A 20,652-nucleotide genomic window follows, 5' to 3' on the forward strand; every position below is an offset into this window, starting at 1 on the left:
AGTATAAATAAAATGACCATTGCATGATCTACAGTATGCCTCCCTTTACTGCTCCTCTGGTTTAACTTTCTGCATAGGATATAGGAAACTACTGACAAATTGGAGCAGTGCATTAAAAAAACAATAAAAAAAAACATATATATAAAATCAAAAAAAAAATTTGGGACTGAACTTAGTTCAAAATTGTCAAAAATCTAAATTTAAATTGTGAACTATGAACTAGCTCATATAAAGTGTGAACTTGCACAACTCTGCAGTCTGTATAATAAAAGCCTATCTGTATCATACCAAGTCTCAGTACCAAGGCTTATGTGAAAATGTTTAGTGATACATTTTCGTTGTGTTCTCGTTAGTTGGAGGTTCTTACCATAGTGCCTGAACTGGAGCTCCATGCTGATGAGGCTGATGATGCTGATGACTGGATCCTTTCAGTGGTTGAAGATGAAGTTTAAGATCTGTAGCCCATCTTTATAAACCCATCGAGAAAAGAGGAAACAAACTTCCTACGCTGGTGAAGAAATCCGTTTTCTCTGTCTTTATTGACTTCCGAGTGAGCAAGTCATGTTCATCACACCTGCTTTTCCATTGAACTCGCTGACCAGATGCTCTGCCCAGACCAGTCAGCCCTCTGGTCAGTACAGAAGCAGTCTCAGATTTTAAGGGGATTTCCTTATGATCCAGAATAGGCAGGTCTCTTATCTTGCGTGATCTTAGTATTGTGCTGTTGATTTATGTTATGATTCTTTGTCACATTTCACCAAATTTCACGATGAAAAGTGAACTGTACTATACGGATCAACACATTCTGGATGAACATTTAAAACTTTTCAGACATATAAATGTCATATTTTCCTGAAATTAGAATACAGCCATAACAAAATACATACAGTACACTTATTTTAATTCAATACTCTTTAATGAACTAAAGTAGCACAATGAAAAAATATTTGACAAAATACTTCCTTTAAATTGTACAAAAGGTTATTGTACCAAACCAAATAGCATTGCTAATGTTAAAAGTGAGTAGTGTTATTCTCGGACTGCCAGAAAGTGAAAAGGTTCTGTTCACGGTGCAAATCAAAACGGTTTTTGACATCAAAGCAAATATGACGATATAAAAAGTACAGAATTGTTGACCTTTAACATAACTGAGAAGCACTTGACGATACCTGTGCTTGACGTTTTAGAATCATCAAACTGTGCCTGTTCTTATATATATATATATATATATTATTTTTTTTTAATCAAAGCAACTTGTATTAAAAAGCCTCACACTCAATTCCACAAGAACATTTTCGATAAGCCAAAATAAGACTTTTCTGATGAGTAGCTTCATTGCTGTATGGCAGAAAGGCGAATTTAAGTGAACGTTTTAAAGACATGACAGGCAAAATCAAATCAGCATGGAGAACCAGGTGTCACCTCGCTTCTGCAACATAAATCCACTCATGAAGGGGGAGTTCTGACACACAGCACTAAGATACACACATCAAAGGAAGAGGCAGTGTGTCAGTCACAGTACTAGTAACGTGTGTGTGTGTAACGTGTGTGTGTGTAATGTGTGTCCCCTGTTGTAAGCAGGAAAGTAACAGGAAAAAAACCAAAACATTCCAAGTCCTCGCTGTGTGTGTGTGTGTGTGTGTATGCATACACGTGTGTGTGTGTACGCGCACATGCCCGTTTGTGTGTGTGTGTGTGTGTGTGTGTGTGTGTGTGGGGGGGGGGGGGGGGGGGCGGGGCGGTGTTCTGGGGCCCAGTCAGTGTGTCCCACCCAGGATGATGAAGACCATCTCCACAGACACACCCTGACCCCACGCCCGCCCCGCCCCTGCAGGGAAGCGCTTGGGTTCATGGTTAATACTGCTGAAGACGCAGCGCTAGTCTAGGCACATAGTTAGGCTCCTCCTCCCCTCTCCCAGCCTGTAGGAAGCCACCATACAGGACAGGACCCCCTCACAGTCACGCCTCCATCAACAGGCTGGCTCCTCCCTCAACAGGCTGGCCCCTCCCTCAACAGGCTGGCCCCTCCCTCTGACGCTGCAGCATGGCCGTCACACTCGCTATGTCCTCCTCTGGGACCTGCAGGAGAGGAGAGGAGAGGAGGAGAGAGGAGGGAAGAGGAGAGAGGAGATGAGGAGAGAGGAGGGAAGAGGAGAGGAGGAGAGAGGAGGGAAGAGGAGAGGAGATGAGGAGAGTAAAGGAGGAGAGGAGGGGATAGAGGAGATGAGGAGAGAGGAGGGAAGAGGAGAGGAGGGGAGAAGAGATGGGGAGGGGAGAGGAGATGAGGAGAGGAGATCAGGAGATGAGATGAAAGGAGAGAAGAGGAGATGAGGGGAGGTGAGATGAAAGGAGATGATAGGAGAGGAGAGAAGAGTGTAATAGAATAGATAAGAGTACAGTTTACACATAATGATGAGGACTGATACTGTACGTCTCTGTCTGCTATGAGCATCAATCCTTCCATTCCTCAAAAACTGCTTTGTGCGTTTAGAGGCCAACAAACTGTGTCTATCAAAATGTTTCGCTTTGTCTTGACAATTCCCCAAAATCTGATCATTATAGCCTCTTTCTCTGAAACAGCTGACGATTCTTTGAGCTCTTAAGAGTTAGCTGTAGGGAAGAGCCTTCTTCACACCCCTGGAGTAATGGCCTCTACTGTGCATTGTAACAGGGTATTTCTATCAGTATGTTTTCAATAGACACTGGTTCTGAGGTGATTTGTTCACAAGTAATCAAGAAATGACAGAGTCTCTACTATGCTCCAAAGTACATTTGAATTTGTAGGCATTTTAGAGTTTAAATAAATATTGAAAGCCACAATTCAGCAACGGAGCCTGAAAATATGCCAAAAATGTCATCAATATATAGACAGAAAAGGATTGTTGTGGTATACATAATGATTTTCCAACTTATCCATAAAAAGATTGTCATAATTGGGGGAACTTGAACGGCCCATGGTGACACCCTGGCTCTGTAAGTAAAAAATATTTTTAGAAGAAATAATTCTTGTAGAAGACCACTTTTTTGATCCCTGGGGAAATTTGCAAATTGGTTATGGAAATGATGTGCAAATGAGTTGAGAATGTTTGTGTTATGATGAATTCAGCATGATGCAAGAGTCTCCGATATGTGTAAGCTGTGTTTCGATCTGATTTTGCAACTTCTCATTCTTCAAACGGCTAAAAATAGCATCCAAGCAAGTCATCTGTCGTCATTTTTCGTGCACTTTCCACCGAAGGTCTGAGGAGTTCTGTGGTCTGAGGTTCGTGACGGAGAGCTGTGACTCGCCTTCTTGTGAGCTCATGGGAAAATAAGCACCTGTGGAAGAGTTGCATCATTATAGTATGATGCAGTATTACAGTATGATACTGATTGACCAGCTCAGTGGCCTTGTGGTAAGAGTGTCCGCCCTGAGATCAGGAGGTTGGGGGTTCGATTCTTACCAAAAGCGCTCAGCATCAGGGGTAGGACTGGGGGTGTACTTGTACATCAAGGTTAGGAATCACGATAAGGAATCAGGAGGCTCCTGCTCTATGGGCCACTAGGCTCGAGTTCTCAAGGCTACTTACTGTACTTACAGTATTACTGAGGTCATGGGAGACTAGGAGTAACATCTGTGGAGGAGTAACATCTGCGCATACCGACGGGGCTGCCCGTCCCCTCGCCTGACAGTGACGGGCAGACTGACCCATGAGGTCAGCGTGTGGACTGACCCATGACAGGGGATAAGGTAGTCAGCTGACCGCGCTAACGCCCTCCTGGTTCGCTCTCTCGCCTCGATCAGCTGATAACTCGGCCCGGCCCTCTGACCAAGCCAGAGCAAAGCTATGTCCCAGAAATACTTTACTTTACAGTCATTTAGCAGACGCTTTAATCCAAAGGGCTGACTTTCCCACCAGCTCAGTGGCCTCGCGGCTAGAGTGTCCTGAGATTGGGAGGTCGGGGGTTCGATCCCCGGCCGAGTCATACCAAAGACCATAAAAAATGGTACCCAATCCCTCCTTGCTTGGCACTCCAGGGTGTGTACTGTACATCAAGCTGCCTCACGCTAAGGAATCAGGAGATAGGCTCCTGCCCTATGGGCCACTAGGCTCCAGAACCATTGGTTCTCAAGGCTACTTACTTTATCTAAAGCGACTTACAATAATTGCATTTAACGTAGGTAGTCAGTGTCCTAGGGGCGGCTGTAGCTCAGTTGGTAGAGCGGGTCGTTCAATGATCAAAGGGTCAGTGGTTCGAATCCCAGCTCCGACTGTCCACATGTGCAAGACACCTAACCCCAAAATTGCTCCCAATGAGCAGGTTAGCACCTTGCATGGCAGCTACCGCCTTTGGTGTGTGAGTGTGTGTGTGAATGGGTGAATGAGAGACCATTGTAAAGCGCTTTGAGTGCCGCTAAGGTGGAAAAGTCCTATATAAGTGCAGTCCATTTACTACTCGATCTCCCCTCCAAACAAGTGACTAAGAGCATAATCTAGTGCTGAAGTGGAAGAGTAGTATTTGTGTGTCCTGTAATTGAAAAAAAAAAGTCATAATTCAATTAAACTGAAATGTGACATAGAATTGACTGGGTCCCAAATGACAATCTTTGTCAACAGGTGAACAGTGCCGCCTGCTGGCCAGAGGCGGAATTGGTCCTCTGTCTGAGAGGGTGTGGTCTAAGATGATGGTGTGGTCTAAAATGAGAGGGTGTGGTCTAAGATGAGAGGGTGTGGTCAAAGATGAGAGGGTGTGGTCTAAGATTAGAGGGCGTGGTCTAAGATGAGAGGGCGTGGTCTAAGCTGAGAGGGCGGGGCTGTGTGGAGAGAGGCTGCGGACTCACCAGAGCGTGGTCGAAGCTGAAGGTGCTGATGTAGTAGGCGGAGATGTCGCTGTCCGCCAGGGGCTGGGAGATCTGCGCCACGATGCCACACTCGTCTAGACAAGAGGGGAGAGAGAGAGAGAGAGAGAGAGAGAGAGAGAGGAGGAAAAGAAGTAGGAAGAGTCCGAGAGAAGGAGAGAGAGAGAGACAGAGAGAGAGAGAGAGGGAGGGAGAGAGAGAGAGGAGGAAAAGAAGCAGGAAGAGTCCGAGAGAAGGAGAGAGAGACAGGGAGGAAGAGAGGAAGAGAGAGAGAGAGAGAGAAAGAGAGGAGGATAAGAAGTAGGAAGAGTCAGAGAGAAGGAGAGAGAGAGAGACAGAGAGAGAGAGAGAGGGGGAGAGAGAGGGAGGGAGGGAGACAGAGAGGAAGAGAGAGAGAGAGAGGGGGAAAAGAAGTACGAAGAGTCCGAGAGAAGGAGAGAGCGAGAGACAGAGAGAGAGAGAGAGAGAGGGAGAGAGAGAGGGAGGGAGACAGAGAGGAAGAGAGAGAGAGAGAGGGAGGGAGAGGAGGAAAAGAAGTACGAAGAGTCCGAGAGAAGGAGAGAGCGAGAGACAGAGAGAGAGAGAGAGAGAGGGAGAGAGAGAGGGAGGGAGACAGAGAGGAAGAGAGAGAGAGAGAGGGAGGGAGAGGAGGAAAAGAAGTACGAAGAGTCCGAGAGAAGGAGAGAGACAGAGAGAGAGCGAGAGAGGGAGAGAGACAGAGAGAGAGACAGAGAGAGAGAGAGAGAGAGAGAGAGGGAGGGAGACAGAGAGAAAGAGAGAGAGAGACATGGAGACAGAAAATTTAGCATGAGCAGAGGCCTGTAATCTATAATCTCTGGGACTTGAAGAGACCAGACTTGAAGCTACTGTCCTACTGGGTCTTCACTGGCTTCGTCAGACCATCCAGATAACGTGACCTCACATTCTGTTTCATCCCCCGGAACAGTCTGCCGTTAGTTTAACCCTAGTCTCTCTCCACAATCAAATATTACGTTGAGTCGTTGCGCTCCGAAATACTACATAATAGAGTCTGTGCCACTTTGCCGCCCAAGTTGGTATTCTGAGGGCGTATCGACGGGTCAAAATTGAAAGAGTGACAGGTTGTAGCAGCAAATGAGAGACGCTAGCCCAGGTTAGACGCAATGTTATGACAAAGTGGTATGTCCCAATTGGATATATACTGCGTGCAAAGTACATACTTTCTAGGGGCAGCTGTAGTACGTACTGGTAGTAAAAAGTTGAAGTATGTGATTGGGAACGCAGCCTAGGTTTACAGTCGGCAGGCTTACCGAACCCCAGGGGCTGTCCCCCGATGCGCACCATCCTCCACAGCTCCCCAGATGAGCTGGTGAACAGGAGGTCAGCAGGGAACCTGGACCACACACACACACACACACACACACACACACACATGCACACACACAGACATGCACACACACACACAGATGCACACACACGCACACACACACACAGACACAGTGAAACCTCCAACTAGTACACACACTGGGAAATAAGAGAAGGTGAGAGAGGGAGAGAGAGGATGAGAGAGAGAGAGAGAGAGAGAGAAAGAGAGAGAGACAGAGAGAGAGAGAGAGAGAGAGAGAAAGAGAGAGAGAGACAGAGAGAGAGACAGAGAGAGAGAGAGGGAGAGAGAGAGAGAGAGAGAAAGAGAGAGAGAGAGAGAAAGAGGGAGTCTTACTTTCTCTGCGCCTCCGTGTCCATGACCAGAGATATGTAGCCGTCGATCAGAGAGAAGGAGAAGAACTTGATGCAGTCCAGATCCTGGCTGGGGGGAGGAGCGCCCTCTTTGGGACTGGAGGAGGAATTGCAGACAGGTCAGAGGTCAGTTCACAGCAGGCTGGCGTCCTCGGAGGAGCCAGAGACAACCAGAGCTGATGAGGGGAGGGTTCTTCCCTGATACAACTAGCACTGATGAGGGGAGGGTTCTCTCCTTATACAACTAGCACTGTTCCAGCGTCTTAAAACTCAGAACCTGTTCAGCTCCTCACCTCCCAGTATGGAACAGAGGGGTAGAGAGGCCCAGGGTTTAGGGGAACAGAATGTTAGAGAGGCACAAGGTTATGGGTACAGAAGGGTAGGGCTATAGAAGGGTAGGGTTATAGAAGGGTAAGGTTATAGAAGGGTAGAGTTATAGAAGGGTAGGGGTACAAAGGACTAGGGTTACAGAGGGGCAGGGTTAGGGGTATGGGGGGTAGGGTAGGGTTAGGGGTACAGAGGGTCATGGTTAGAGTAGGGTAGGGTTAGAGTAGGGTAGGGTAGGGTTAGGGGTACAGAGGGTCAGGGTTAGAGTAGGGTAGGGTTAGGGGTAGGGGGGGAGGGTTAGAGTAGGGTTAGGGGTATAGAGGGGTGGGGCTAGGGTAGGGTAGGGTTAGGGGGGAGGGTTAGAGTAGGGTAGGGTTAGGGGTATAGAGGGGTGGGGTTAGAGTAGGGTAGGGTTAGGGGTATAGAGGGGTGGGGTTAGAGTAGGGTAGGGTTCGGGGTATAGAGGGGTAGGGTTAGAGTAGGGTAGGGTTAGAGTAGGGTATAGTTAGGGGTATAGAGGGGTAGGATTAGGGTAGGGTTCGGGGTTCGGGGTTCAGAGGGCTGAGCAGCCTACCTGCTGGAGTAGAAGAGCACGTCGATGAGGGTGGTGGCGACGGCCGGCAGCGTGTCGGGGTCCAGACTCATCACACAGAACTGGTTCTGCGGAATCATCAGAGGATGCACTGTGGCCTGAGCGGCTGGACGGACGGACGGACACGCACGCACGCACGCGCACACACGCACACACGGACACACACACAGGTTACTCTCCTACACTCTGCACTACACATCCCATATACACACATCCATACATATCCAGACATCCCATAATATCCATACACATCTATACACATACACATCTCATATACAGCACACATCCATACACATCTATAAACATCCATACACATCCATATACATCTATAAACATCCATACACATCCATACACACTGGTGTTACTCACCCATGCATCCTATACACATTCATAGACATCCATACTTGTCCATACACATCCATACATCCATACTTGTCCATACACATCCATACAAGTACACACTCCATATACACATCTATACACATTCCATATACACATCCCTCCTGTTCTCTGTTTCATATCATTCTGCACCTTCTCTGCCGTTTTTGTGGAAGCCGTTCTGTCCGTCCTGACTGAGCACGGGGACAGACTCGCCACACACCTCCCTGTAGATGTGGAACTCCTCCTCCAGGCAGTGGATCACCACCGCCAGGTCCTTCTCCCTCACCTGGGGGACAGGGGACAGCAGGGAAGGGTGGAGACAGATAGAATGGAGGTAGCTCTTAGGGTGACGCTGTTTTCTTATTGTTTACTATGCGTAATGTGCCCTAGAGATCTGCAAAAGCACAACACTCCGTGCTAGCGTAGCTGTAAAACATTGTTAGCCTCGGTGCTAGCATATCTGTAAAACACCGTTAGCCTCGGTGCTAGCATAGCTGTAAAACACTGTTAGCCTCAGTGCTAGCATAGCTGTAAAACACCGTTAGCCTCGGTGCTAGCATAGCTGTAAAACACTGTTAGCCTCGGGGCTAGCATAGCTGTAACACATCATTAGCCTAGCCAAGCTGTATGGTCACACCCTTAAAGACAGCAAGTCCAGGGAAGAGAGCCTCAGAGAGACAGCAGCAGGTATCATATTAAATGGTAGATCTAGTATCTAAATAAAGCAGAATATTACACAGGGGAGTGATGCCACTCTAGTAGGTTAAGGTAACTCTAACCCTAACCCAGTATGCACTCGGGCTGAACCACATCAAGCATTAACACACCTGCTGACAGTGTGTCTGTTATTTATGTCAACTTAACATTTTCATTGGCGAGACAGGAGCTGAGGTAGAATTATCTGAAGCACCTGCGTCTCTGTGTGGTTCACGTCTGACTTGTTAACACCGTGACCAGGAGACTTAAATACTGTGCAGCCAGCCACTGCTGGTCACCCAAAGTGCTTGTTCAGGAGCGAGTAACACCGGACGGTAGAACCTCAGAGACCCGAGATGACTGGTAAACTGAACAGGTGTCAAAACTGGAAGTAGCCGTCAACTTGATGATTTTACTGTAAGGTGACAAAATGGCTTGGGCAAAACACAAGTATAGTTGGTTATTTCACTGCGATTTCAATGCCTTTTCGATTGTTAATAGTGGGTATTTATTGATTTATCCTGTGTGTAAACAAAATAAATTAATATTCTATTTTGTAAATTTGCCGTGTTTTGACGTCCCTTTCAGAGTTAAGAACATTTCACTAAGAGATCTGAATGACCCTCATTCCCGACGCGTTGGGATCTCTGAGGTTCTACTGTACAAGGTCTAGAAACTGGTTCTGTTCTGCAAAATGGACCCGCCTGTTGCAGAAAGACCACCTCTACATGCGGTCTTCCTGACGCTGGGTCCCCCTGGAGAGTGGGCGGGGCTTACCAGGATGAAGTCCGTCTGATAGGTGGAGAGCATGAAGACGGATACGTGCTGCTGGGCCAATGGGGCGATGACGGACTTGGCGATCTTGGTCACGCCCATGGCCTGCGAGCTGCTGGAGGTGTTGCCGCTGGCGACCACGTTGAGGGGCAGCCAGACAGAGCTCTCCACCTGCAGGTGCTCCGAGGGGGGGAGCTCTGGACACACGGAGGAGGAGGTCAGTCTGGACACACGCGCGCGCGCGCGCACGCACACACACACACACACACAGACATAGATACACCCATACACACACACACACACTCAGGTCCCTTCCCTGTATCTCTCTACACAAACACAAACTGCTAGCCTTAGGACTGTAGCTCGGGTTGCTAACAGCTGCCTTTCTTCATTTCCTCTGAACAGCCTCCGCCTCCCCCTCCTCCTCCCGCTCTCTACCCCGGGCCCCTCCCCCACCTCCTTCCTCTGGAGGGGCTAGTGGGGGGGGGGGATTACATGCCCAGGCTACATGCTCAGGCTAATTAAACCCTACTTAGCTAAGAGTAACAAGAGGAAACAGATCCTATGTCCTTCTGTCACATCTATAACAGACCTGCCACACACACACACACACACACGCGCGCACACACACACAAACACACTGATAAGGGGACAGGATTTCATCCGGGGTTTGTGTATCAGATGTGTCAGGACAGGAAACAGAGTCCTGTACTTCCTCTCCGGACCTGGAGGACACACCCCCTCCACCCCAGAGAGGTGGGCGGAGCCTGTCTGACCCCGCCCCCCGGCCAGGACCCCGTTGGGGGATGCAGGCTGACCTGAGCCGTGTCCAAACACCAAATTGTTGAAATACCCCCACATACATGGATGTTCACACTGGGAATACGTACGCCAATTTATACTTTGACGTACGACACTTTTGAAAGTGTCGTCAGAGACTGTCAACACTTTTTTGTGTCGGACAGGGGTGTCTTGCACCTACCAAACGTTCTAATGTCACAGACGCCGTCACTTTCGTCACACAGCTGTGATTGGATAGCTAGATAGAAGGCACGTTCGTTGCCATGGATCAATCAGCCACACCTCTGCAAGTTACCATGGAGGTGATCAGACACTTCGCTGAAGTATAAATGCTAAATGTCGGTCGACATTCTTGTTCTTGTCGTACGACACTTGTCGACTGAGTATAAATTAAGTTTTATGCTCCCCTTGTGAGTTTATTGTCCTTTTATGAGGAATATAATGGGGAAGCATATTACAGTGTAATAAACTAGATGATTCAGAATCAGATTTTTATTTAGCCAATTAACCTAAACCCCCCCCCCCTTTCCAGTTCATCACTGACTGCACTACTTTTTGTATATAGTTTTTTCTTAGCTCATCCTTTTTAGCACTAGCATTTTGTACTCACTCTTTGCACTGTCCTGTCTCGTCCCTGCACCCTGTCCAACGCTGTCTCCATGTTATGCACCACGGCCGAAAGCAAATTCCTAGTACGTTTAAAAACTGCACGGCGATAAAACAAATTCTGATTGTGATCATCTTATCTTAGGTGTGCGCCTATGAGGAACCTGCCTCAGTATGTTGGTGCGTGACAGTAAGACCAGTGCAGGAAACAGACACGCGTGGTACAGCCAGGGCCCGGCAGCCTCATGAGCCCAGAGTGACTGTGAGCAAGAGGAAACGTGCGGGGTAAGCATATAACCCTTTCATGTATATATGCACATACTTTGTATTTTGTATTTATGTAACGCATTGTTCCTTTTTATCTTTCTAACTCTGTACGTATATTGCTTAGTGTGTGCACAATCTAGGAGCTAACGGAAGAACATTTCGCTGCTCGTACATCTACCTGTACGATGTAGTACGTGACAAATAAGCCTGATTTGACTTGACTTGCTATAGGCCATTAATACCATGTGGTTACACAGGGTTTTCCATAAGTCAAATGACACCTGGTGAAAAACACACATGGGTGAGCCTGGTCTGGGAAAAACAGTAGTTTGTTGGTTTTATTCTAGCTGCTCCAACATCTAAGCGGTTCTCTGGAACACCAGTTCTCTCGAACCCCTCATCCCTCTCTCTCTCTCTCTCTCCCCCTCTCCCTCCTCCGACAGGGGGACACTTGTTCTGGATGGAATCATTTTTCAGTGGTATCACCCCCCCCCCCCCCCGTCCCCCGGGGCTCTTCTGCAATCGCTTTTACCTCTTAAAATAGACATGGAGACACGGGGCGGAATGTCCCTTTAACTGTGCTGAGACTGAAACACCTCACAGATCGGTAGGTAGGGCGACACACAGACCACTAGTACTGTAGCTGGAGAAGAGTGAGGGCTGGTGGAAGGTCTGTCAGCCCAGGGTGTGGTGTGTGTGTGTGTGTGTGTGTGTGTGTGTGGGGGGGGGGTCCCAAACCTTTAAACCCCTCCTCATCCAGGACCACAGTGTAGTTCTCTGGTGTCTCCGTCAGACTGAAGAACTTACACCTGAGAAAGAGACAGAGAGAGAGAGAGGGAGAGAGATGGGGGGGGTGAGGAGAGGGAGGGGGTGAGGTGGTGAGAGTGAGAGAGAGAGAGAGTGAAAGGAGAGGAGAGAAGATGGCATCAGCTTTTAGACCAACTAAAAACAACAGATTGTCATTGTGAGCATTGCTGTAGAAATCATTGAAAGGATTGTGTGTGTGTGTGTGTGTGTGTGTGTGCGTGTGTGATGGGGGTGGTTGATTTAGGCCCAATGCCGTCTGGCCCAACACCAGGTTCAGTCAGCAGAACTGAGCTAACCCTGCTGGACCACAAAGGCTGTCCTCTGACGACCCACGTCCAATTCAGCCCCCACCCCCCACTTCAATGAAGGCACCCTTTCATTCAAACTGTAAGCCCAGGCAGGGATATTGGGGTGTGTGTGTGTGTGTGTATAAGTGAGTGTGTGTGTGTAGGGGGGAGGCGGAACAGTAGGCTACTTTATTTACAATAGATATAAAATATACAGAAATATATTTTGTATCTTATTATAAAGTTAAATAAAGATAAAGTATAAAGTGTGTCTGGGTGGGTTGTTTGCACCTGTGTGTGTGTGTATGTCTGTCCATTTGAAGGCTGAACCTGAACACTTTGCATCTGAGAGACCGTTACAGTTTGGTTTGAACGCTTCGCTTGTGTTGAATGTCTTTGTGTGAGGCTGGGTCCTGGTAGAGAGAGAACAAGCAGCCGGTACTAACAGCAGGAGAAGAGAATGTGTGTGTGTGTCTGTCTGTTTATACTATATATAATATATATCAGACATATTGTCCTGGAATGATCAGACACTACATTACCTTACAGTCATGTACCAGATGCTTTTATCCAAAGCGACTTACAATAATTGCATTTAACACAGGTAGTCAAGTGTACCACTACTCGTCAGAACTCACAAGTGCATCTCATTTCTAGCAAGCGACAAAGAGCTTAATCTAGCTAAAGTCACAGTGGGCAGTTCGTTCCACCACTGCGGGGCCAGGACAGCGAAGAGCTGTGACCGTGTCGATCGACCGCAGGGGCCTCGGAGTGACGGAGCAACCAGTCGCCCTGAGCTAGCAGAGCATAGTGGTCGGGATGGGGTCTAGGATTTGACCACGGCCTGGAGGTAGGGGGGGGCTGTTCCTTTCATTGCCCTGTAGGCTAGTGCCAGAGTCACACCCAGGTTCCTCGCAGTCCGAGTCGGCGTCACCACTGTGTCTTCAATGGTGATGGCCAGGTCCCGGTGCGGGCAGCCATTCTCTGGGAGGAACAGCAGCTCAGTTTTGTCCAGATTGAGCTTGAGGTGATATGTCGTCATCTACTCCAAGATGTCAGCCAAGCACCCAGCTATGCGTGTCTCCACTTGTGTATCAGAAGGGGGAAATGACAGGACCAGTTGGGTGTCATCAGCATAGCAGTGATAGGAGAAGCCATGCGAGCGAATGACAGGACCCAGAGATGTAGTGTAGAGGGGAAAAAGGAGAGGACCCAGGACAGACCCTTGTGGAACGGAGCGTTGACCAGGGGAGGGGGGAAAGAGGATCTGATATCGTTAACTTTCTGGTCAAAGAAGTTGGAGAAAGTTGTCAGGGAGGAGTTGGGAGTAGGAGGTGGGGTCTGGAGTAGTGAAGAGAAGGTTTCAAAGAGTTTTTTAGGATTGGAAGCAGAGGTTAGGATTTTAGAGTGGAAGAAAGCAGCTTTAGCAGCAGACAGGGAGGAGGAGAATGTGGAAAGAAGAGATTGGAAATTAAGAAGGTCCTCTGGGAGTCTGCCTTTCCTCCATTTACGCTCAGCTATTCTCAGGCTCCGTCTATCCATGGCCATGGGGCTGCTGGCCTGGAGGTGAGGGGACAGAGATTGTCCAGAGAAGAGGAAAGAGTAGAGAAGAGAAGCTCAGTGGCAGTATCAGAGGGTAGGAGAGAGAAGGATTCAGGGGCGGGGAGGGCAGAGGTGACGGCAGAGGAAAGGTCAGTAGGGGAGAGCGAGCGGAGGTGGCTACGGGAAGTAACCATGTGGGTAGGAGGAGGAGTTACGGGGGAAGAGGGGAGGGAGAGGGAGTAGGACATGAAATAGTGGTCAGAGAGATGGAGGGGAGTGACAGAGAGGTTAGGGGTGGAACAGTGTCTAGTGAAGATGAGATCCAGCTGGTTGCCGGCTTTGTGAGTAGGAGAAGAAGAGGTGAAGATCAAAGGAGGAGAGGAAAGAGAGAAGAGGTTCCAATTTCTTTCCAAAAGTTGGCGAGAAGGATGAGTGCGGACCCATCATCAGGGAAGTGTGAAACTAGTGTATCAACCTCCTTCAGGAACTCACCAAGAGGACCTGGTGGGCGATACACAACCGCAATGGTGAGCTTGATTGGATACGTGACAGAGACAGCATGGAATTCAAAAGAGGGCAGGGAGAACTGTGGAATAGAGAAGAGAGAATATTTCCATGTTGGGGAAATGAGCAGGCCAGTACCACCACCCCGCCTCACAGCTCTGGGAGTGTGGGAGAAAGAGTACACATCTGACAGGGCTGCAGGTGTGGCAGTGTTCTCTGGTGTGATCCATGTCTTGGTGAGAGCAAGGAAGTTGAGGTAGAACGAGGATGCATATCCTGAGATAAACTCAGCTTTGGGCACCGCCGACTGGCAATTCCAAAGTCCCCCTGTCACCACTTGCTCTCTATGAGTTGAGACAGTAGGATAGATGAGGTTAGAGGGGTTACAGAGTCTGGGGGTGACCCAATGTCTGCATGACCCCCGGAGAGGGGGCACAACAGAAATAGGATGCAAACACATAATGGTAACAAAAGAGGTATAGAAGTAAATGTAGACGTACTACTTTCCAGACACAGTCTGACAGCACCTGGAATCTTCAAAAGCTCGGTCACATTCTCTCTGTCTCTATCAGTCAGCTGTGTGACACTACAATCCTGCGCAAAGTCCGTCTCATGACTCATCAAAAAGTAGCCCAATGCTTTTCATGAGATGGGACAATAAAACAAGAGTGAGAGAAAAAGAGAGAGAGAGAGAGACAGGGAGAGAGATACAGGGAGAGAGAGAGAGTGAAAGAGACAGGGAGAGAGAGAGAGAGAGACAGGGAGAGAGAAAATGAAAGAGAGAGAGAGTGAAAGAGACAGGGAGAGAGAGAGAGTGAAAGAGGGACAGGGAGAGAGTGAGAGAAAATGAAAGAGAGAGATACAGAGAGAGAGACAGAGGGAGAGAGAGACAGAGGGAGAGAGAGAGTGAAAGAGAGAGAGAGAATGAAAGAGAGAGAGACAGACAGTCAGGGAGAGGGTGAGAGTGAAAGAGAGACAGAGCGAAGGGGAGAGAGGGTGCTAACTCGGCATGCCTGTTGTGTTATCTGAGCCTGCTGGCTTCCTGTTGACCTCTGACTCTGAGAGTACTACTTCCTGCAGGTTGAGCAGAGCAGGGGAGAGGTGAGACCTGCCGAGCCAGGGCTGAGGGACCAGGCTAGACCAGAGACAGACAAGAAAACACTGCACAGACATGGAACAACTGTGCAGTCAGGGTGTGCAGCTAACACCTGCCAAGTGCCAAACGTGGGTAGATGTTCCATCAAGATAGTAAACCCCGGAGGGTAAAATCTTGTGACCAAACTGCAACAAAATAGTGTAGGATAATATAAAATATCTTGCTTGAAGGCAGGGAGGATATCGCTTACATAACTGAGTCCTTGTATCACTTAACAAAAAGTTAAGACAGTTAAGAAAGTTCAGTTTGGACACTGCCCAAAAACCTTCACACTTACAATACACTTTTACAACACACTTTTACAACAACACGACAAGCGACAAGCCCAGGCTCTAGTCAATGCAGCCTCTTTCACGTGACTGTGCAGGATTGGTCCTCCGTGTGCAGGACTGGTCTTGTTGGGTGACTGGTTCTGAGCGGGGTCGTGGTGTGCGGGTCAGGGTCGGTCCTGCCGTCGGCCTGGTTTCCTGTTTTTGTGGTTTGTGCTCTCAGGGTGTTTTCACATATGTTAGGCTGTGTGTCCACATACGAACTGTATGTAGCTGAACAGCGCCAAGCTTACAGCTGTGTAGAGCGCACTAGAGCTGGAGTTTAGAGAGAAAGAGCGAGAGAGGGAGAGAGAGAGAGAGAGGGAGAGAGAGGGAGAGAGAGAGAAAGAGCGAGAGAGGGAGAGAGAGAGAGAGAGAGAGAGACAAAAGCTGCACACAATTAGAAATGCTATAGAAGGAAGGAAAGCAGTGTAGAAACATACCAACATACTTCCGAGTAAACACAACCTGGACAAAATGTTTCACTGCAACATAGAGAAGGATTAAATAGCAGTAGGAAGCTTTAATAATAATACGTCTGACATTTCAGCCTGTCTGTCCAACCTAAAGATCTCAAACAGTGGTTTGATGGAACACATGTCGCACGACCCAAGACAAAAAATTTAGGAACCTATCAAATCAAAACCACAGAGAGCATATTTATGATTTGCGTCATCGACTTAACTGGGCGCAGATTGATTGGACCGGTAAAACTGGCCAAGCACAAGTCACCAGACCGATCCGTGTAGAGAAACAGAATGTGAGCTCATGTGATCACCAATCAGGATGGTCTTAGGATTCTCCCAACCTCAGTCCCGTGGCCTGTGTGAAAGGGCCCTGACGCCCAGGCCACACCAACTGCGTGACTGCGTTGAACGTATCGCAACCGCCCTCTCTACTTGAACGCAGCATACGTCACTATTTGAATGCAGCTGTGCGCGCAGGACGAGACAGCGCAACCCCATAAAGAAGAAGAAGGACGAGACAGCAATGCCCAATATTGAGGAGAGCTTGATTATTGCGGTCTCTGGGCATCGCTGTATTTATGACAGCAGCTGTGATGCCTATCGCAATTTAAACATGAAAAATGCGGCGTGGAGGCAAGTGGCCACAACTGTAGGTCTTCCAGGTAGCTTCAGTTTTCGTGAATCTATTCTGGCTAGCTAACGTAGCTAGCTATTTCATCCATTGCTAGTGTTGAAAAAAGTCAGCGGTCACGTTTTTAGCGCCCAAATTGTTACTGAATAGGCTTCCAAATCTGGCATTTATCTAGCTACCGGTACATACATAAGTAAAGGCTAGTTTATGTATAAGACAAGCTGGCTCAGAGACACACATAAAATAACAGTATAAATGTATACCATGTTGTGTGTAACGTTATATGAGCCATAGCTTGTCTTATACATCATAAATTAGGCTTAATGTAACAATTTTTAGTCTGTCTGTCTGTTAGTATTTGTTTTGGACAAGTTCTAAATGGCCATGTTGGCATTCAAGTCAGCTAACTATGTGTGTGTGTGTGTGTGTGTGTGTGTGTGTGTGTGTGTGTGTGTGTAGAAGACGACTGTAGGAAGAAGTGGCGTGGGCTGAGGGATCGCTACCAAAAGGAAAAGAGAGAGGAAAAGGAGAAGAAGAGATCAGGAGCAGCAGCTACAACCCAACAGCCCTGGAGGTTCCTTCAAATCCTATGCTTCCTAGATCCATTCATAAAGCCAAGGGCCACCAGCAGCAACCTACTAGCAGCCAGCCTCTCACCCATGTCCACCGCCAACTTACCAGCTACTGACCCCATCTCTGTGTCCACTGCCAACTTACCAGCTACTGACCCCATCTCTGTGTCCACTGCCAACTTACCAGCTACTGGCCCCATCTCTGTGTCCACTGCCAACTTACCAGCTACTGACCCCATTTCTGTGTCCACTGCCAACTTACCAGCTACTGACCCCATTTCTGTGTCCACTGCCAACTTACCAGCTACTGGCCCTATTTCTGTGTCCACTGCCAACTTACCAGCTGCTGGTCCCTTACCTGTGTCCACTGCCAACTTACCAGCTACTCCCAGAGCCACTGCCCCCATGCCTGTCACCTCCGCCACAGGCCCCACACCTTCCCCTGGCCTGCCACCACCACTGCCGGGCAACAGACGGCATCGGTCCCACCAGCCTATCCCTCTGAATCAATTTCAGCAGCGGCTTCTGGAATCGGTTGAAAGGGATGCCGAACAGGCCAAGGTGACGGATGAGGACATGCTATATACCCAGAGCCTTGTGCCAACATTGAAAAGACTCTCACTGCAGAAGAAGGCAGCTGTGAAAGTGAAAATCCAACTGGTCCTTTATGAAGCAGAGTTTGGTGGTAAGTTTGTATCCTCAATATACTGTACATTTATCCTCAATATACTGTAGTTTCATTTTCTGTTCCAAGTAACCTATGTAACTCTATTCTTCTTACCTCCATCCTCCAGACCCACCGTCTACCGTAGCCTCCAACCCCCAGCCTCCCTCCTACAGCTTCCACACAGCATGAGATGGTTTTCCTCTTATTCACCCTATTGTATTATGCCTACCAGTCCATTCAGTGTCACTATTAGTTTATTAAAGTTATTACTAAACTACAACAAATGAAAACAAGACATTAAAAATATTAATACTGCCACCTACTGGGCTGGTTTGCACATATCACTGCACCCCTCAAATAACTTTCTGTCCTCAATATATCAATTTCATTCATTTTTATGTCTAATTAACCTATATGTAGCCTAACCCTGTTTGTGTTCTTCTCTTACAGATATGGGGATATCCTCTGCGTTGTGGTAATTGTTATTAATTACCACAAGGTAATTTAATTGTTGATTAAAGATATAATCTTTAATTAATAAAGTTTATTTTTCATTATGTTTGTGCATCAGATTCCATCATTTTATAGCCCAATCTCATGTTCAGTCCTTAAATAAGTGTAGAACATACTGTAAACTTTGGGTTCTGGTGAGTAGTGGTACACTGAGTGGCTTTGGATAAAGGTGTCTGCTACTGTAAATGACTACTGTAATACCTTAGTTATCAACCCGGTCATGTCAAATGATTATATAATGCCCTTTTGAGTGTTGTGTAAAATGTAATGAAAGAATGAGGCATGACACTTTGAAAACAATTGCTCTTCATGGATAATGGTGGTTGGTCCTTAAAAGGACCTTTTGGTTTTGACTGGATGAATTGCAGTGTGTGCCTCACTCCACTGTGTGCTGCCAATGGACTTCTCCTACTGCCGACATGAAGAACCTGGTCAGCTTCTCCCTCACTTCGAGTGCCTGCCTGGCAGCGTTGTTGGTGCCTGCCCTGGTGATGTTCTGCAGATTATTACATGGCCTGTCCACCTCCCATGTCGTTGATGGCTCCTGGGCTGTCCTCTTCAGGTAGTTGTGGAGGACACACGTGGCCTTCACGCAGGCTTCCACTTTTGCTGGGGGGAGAGCAATGACCCGCCGATACATCCTCCACTGGGCTGCCAGAATCCCAAACGTGCACTCAACCACCATCCTTGCCCTGGATAGTCGGTAGTTGAAGACTCGATTTTGTCTTGGCAGCTCGTGTCCGGAGTAGGGCCTCATGAGGTTGGATCTCAAAGGGAAGGCCTCATCGCCGACGAACACATGGGGAATGGGTCCCAGGTCTTCAGCCCCCGGGAGAGGTACAGGTGGTGGAATTCCCAGAGTGCCGTCGCGTAGTCCCTGTCCAAAGGCAGAGTCGCGGAGAGTACCCCCATCACTCCCTTTGCCGTAGGCACCGACATCAACAACACGGAAGCAGTACTTCGCATCTACAATGGCCAGGAGCACGATGGAGAAGGTGCCCTTGTAGTTGAAGTACTGCGACCCGGAGCCTGGTGGAGCCTGGATCACAATGTGCTTCCCGTCGATGGAGCCTACACAGTTGGGAAAATCCCATCTCTCCTTGAACTCCGCAGCAATGGCCTTCCAGTCTTCCTCCTTGGGGACAGGCATGTAAACCTCTACCAGACAATCTACCAAATAGCTTCCGCCACAGAGGGAACAATGGCTGCCACTGTGGACCGTCCCACTCTAAAGCTAAAGGCAATTGTCTTGAAGGAGTCCCCTGTTGCCATGAATCTGAAAAAGAATGTTATAGTTTAGGATGCATTTTTGTAGGGTAGTGTATTACAGTGTTGTGCTGTGTGTGTACAGTATGTGTGCCTACGTGAGAGATTGTTTTATTATGTGCAGACAGTGCTACCTGAACCACACATACACCTTATCGTTTATACACAGACAGAAATGCCTCCTACTACAGGGGTTATTTATTCAGGGATAGTCTAGGGCAGGGATAGTCCCATAGGGCAGGGGTAGGCTAGTCTAGAGCCGGGATAGTCCTATAGGGCAGGGGTATTTTAGGGCAGGGCATTTAAAATTATAGATAATAATAGATTATGTTTACATTCATTAAAATCAGATCTGATTCTGTAAGCGTCTTAGGATTTTAATTAATGTAAATGCAGTGTATTATTATCTATCATTTTTAAGTTCCTGGATCCATCACAATTAATAGGCTACCCGTGTGGTTCAAACAGCGCTTCTACCAGTGCACTGCACTTGGGCACAGACAAAAGCCCACAGGCACACACATGCAGTAGCATACGATAGAATATAGGCTAGCCTTCATCTAGACATTAATGATTTTAATAATGGTTATCTGAAATATAAGTAAAGCGCACAACTCCCGTGTATACAACAGCCTGGGTGCCTGGAGGGTAGATACTTAAGAAAAGAGAGACCGGCACACGGTAGGCTATAATGAAACTATGCCTTTTATTAGGGCAGAAGATCGGACGTTTCGGCGCTTGCCTTTTTCAACAAAGCCAAAGATTGTTGAAAAAGGCAAGCGCCGAAACGTCCGATCTTCTGCCCTAATAAAAGGCATAGTTTCATTATAGCCTACCGTGAGTGCCGGTCTCTCTTTTCTTGATGATGGTTATCTACAATCAGCTCTCGGGGCCTGACTTACCGGAGACAAATCGCCAACCGTTCAGCTGGG

At 47.9% G+C, this 20,652-nt stretch overlaps 1 protein-coding gene across 1 annotated transcript in view; it reads right to left on the minus strand.

Moving 5' to 3' along the window:
* Window positions 1–942: 942 nt before the first annotated feature.
* castor1 (cytosolic arginine sensor for mTORC1 subunit 1) overlaps window positions 943–20,652 on the minus strand; it is a 35,345-nt gene continuing 15,635 nt past the window's right edge. Inside the window, exons 2-9 of the mRNA XM_084439225.1 lie at window positions 11,739–11,809; window positions 9,330–9,523; window positions 8,007–8,142; window positions 7,458–7,581; window positions 6,540–6,653; window positions 6,130–6,212; window positions 4,823–4,917; window positions 943–2,079 (exon numbers count right to left, since the gene is read on the minus strand). Coding sequence (XP_084295351.1) covers window positions 2,011–2,079; window positions 4,823–4,917; window positions 6,130–6,212; window positions 6,540–6,653; window positions 7,458–7,581; window positions 8,007–8,142; window positions 9,330–9,523; window positions 11,739–11,809 — 886 coding nt within the window. The 3' untranslated portion in view covers window positions 943–2,010. The remainder of the gene's footprint in view (window positions 2,080–4,822; window positions 4,918–6,129; window positions 6,213–6,539; window positions 6,654–7,457; window positions 7,582–8,006; window positions 8,143–9,329; window positions 9,524–11,738; window positions 11,810–20,652) is intronic.

This window comes from Borostomias antarcticus (assembly GCF_949987555.1).
Source record: "Borostomias antarcticus genome assembly, chromosome: 6".
Lineage (NCBI taxonomy): Eukaryota > Metazoa > Chordata > Actinopteri > Stomiiformes > Stomiidae > Borostomias > Borostomias antarcticus.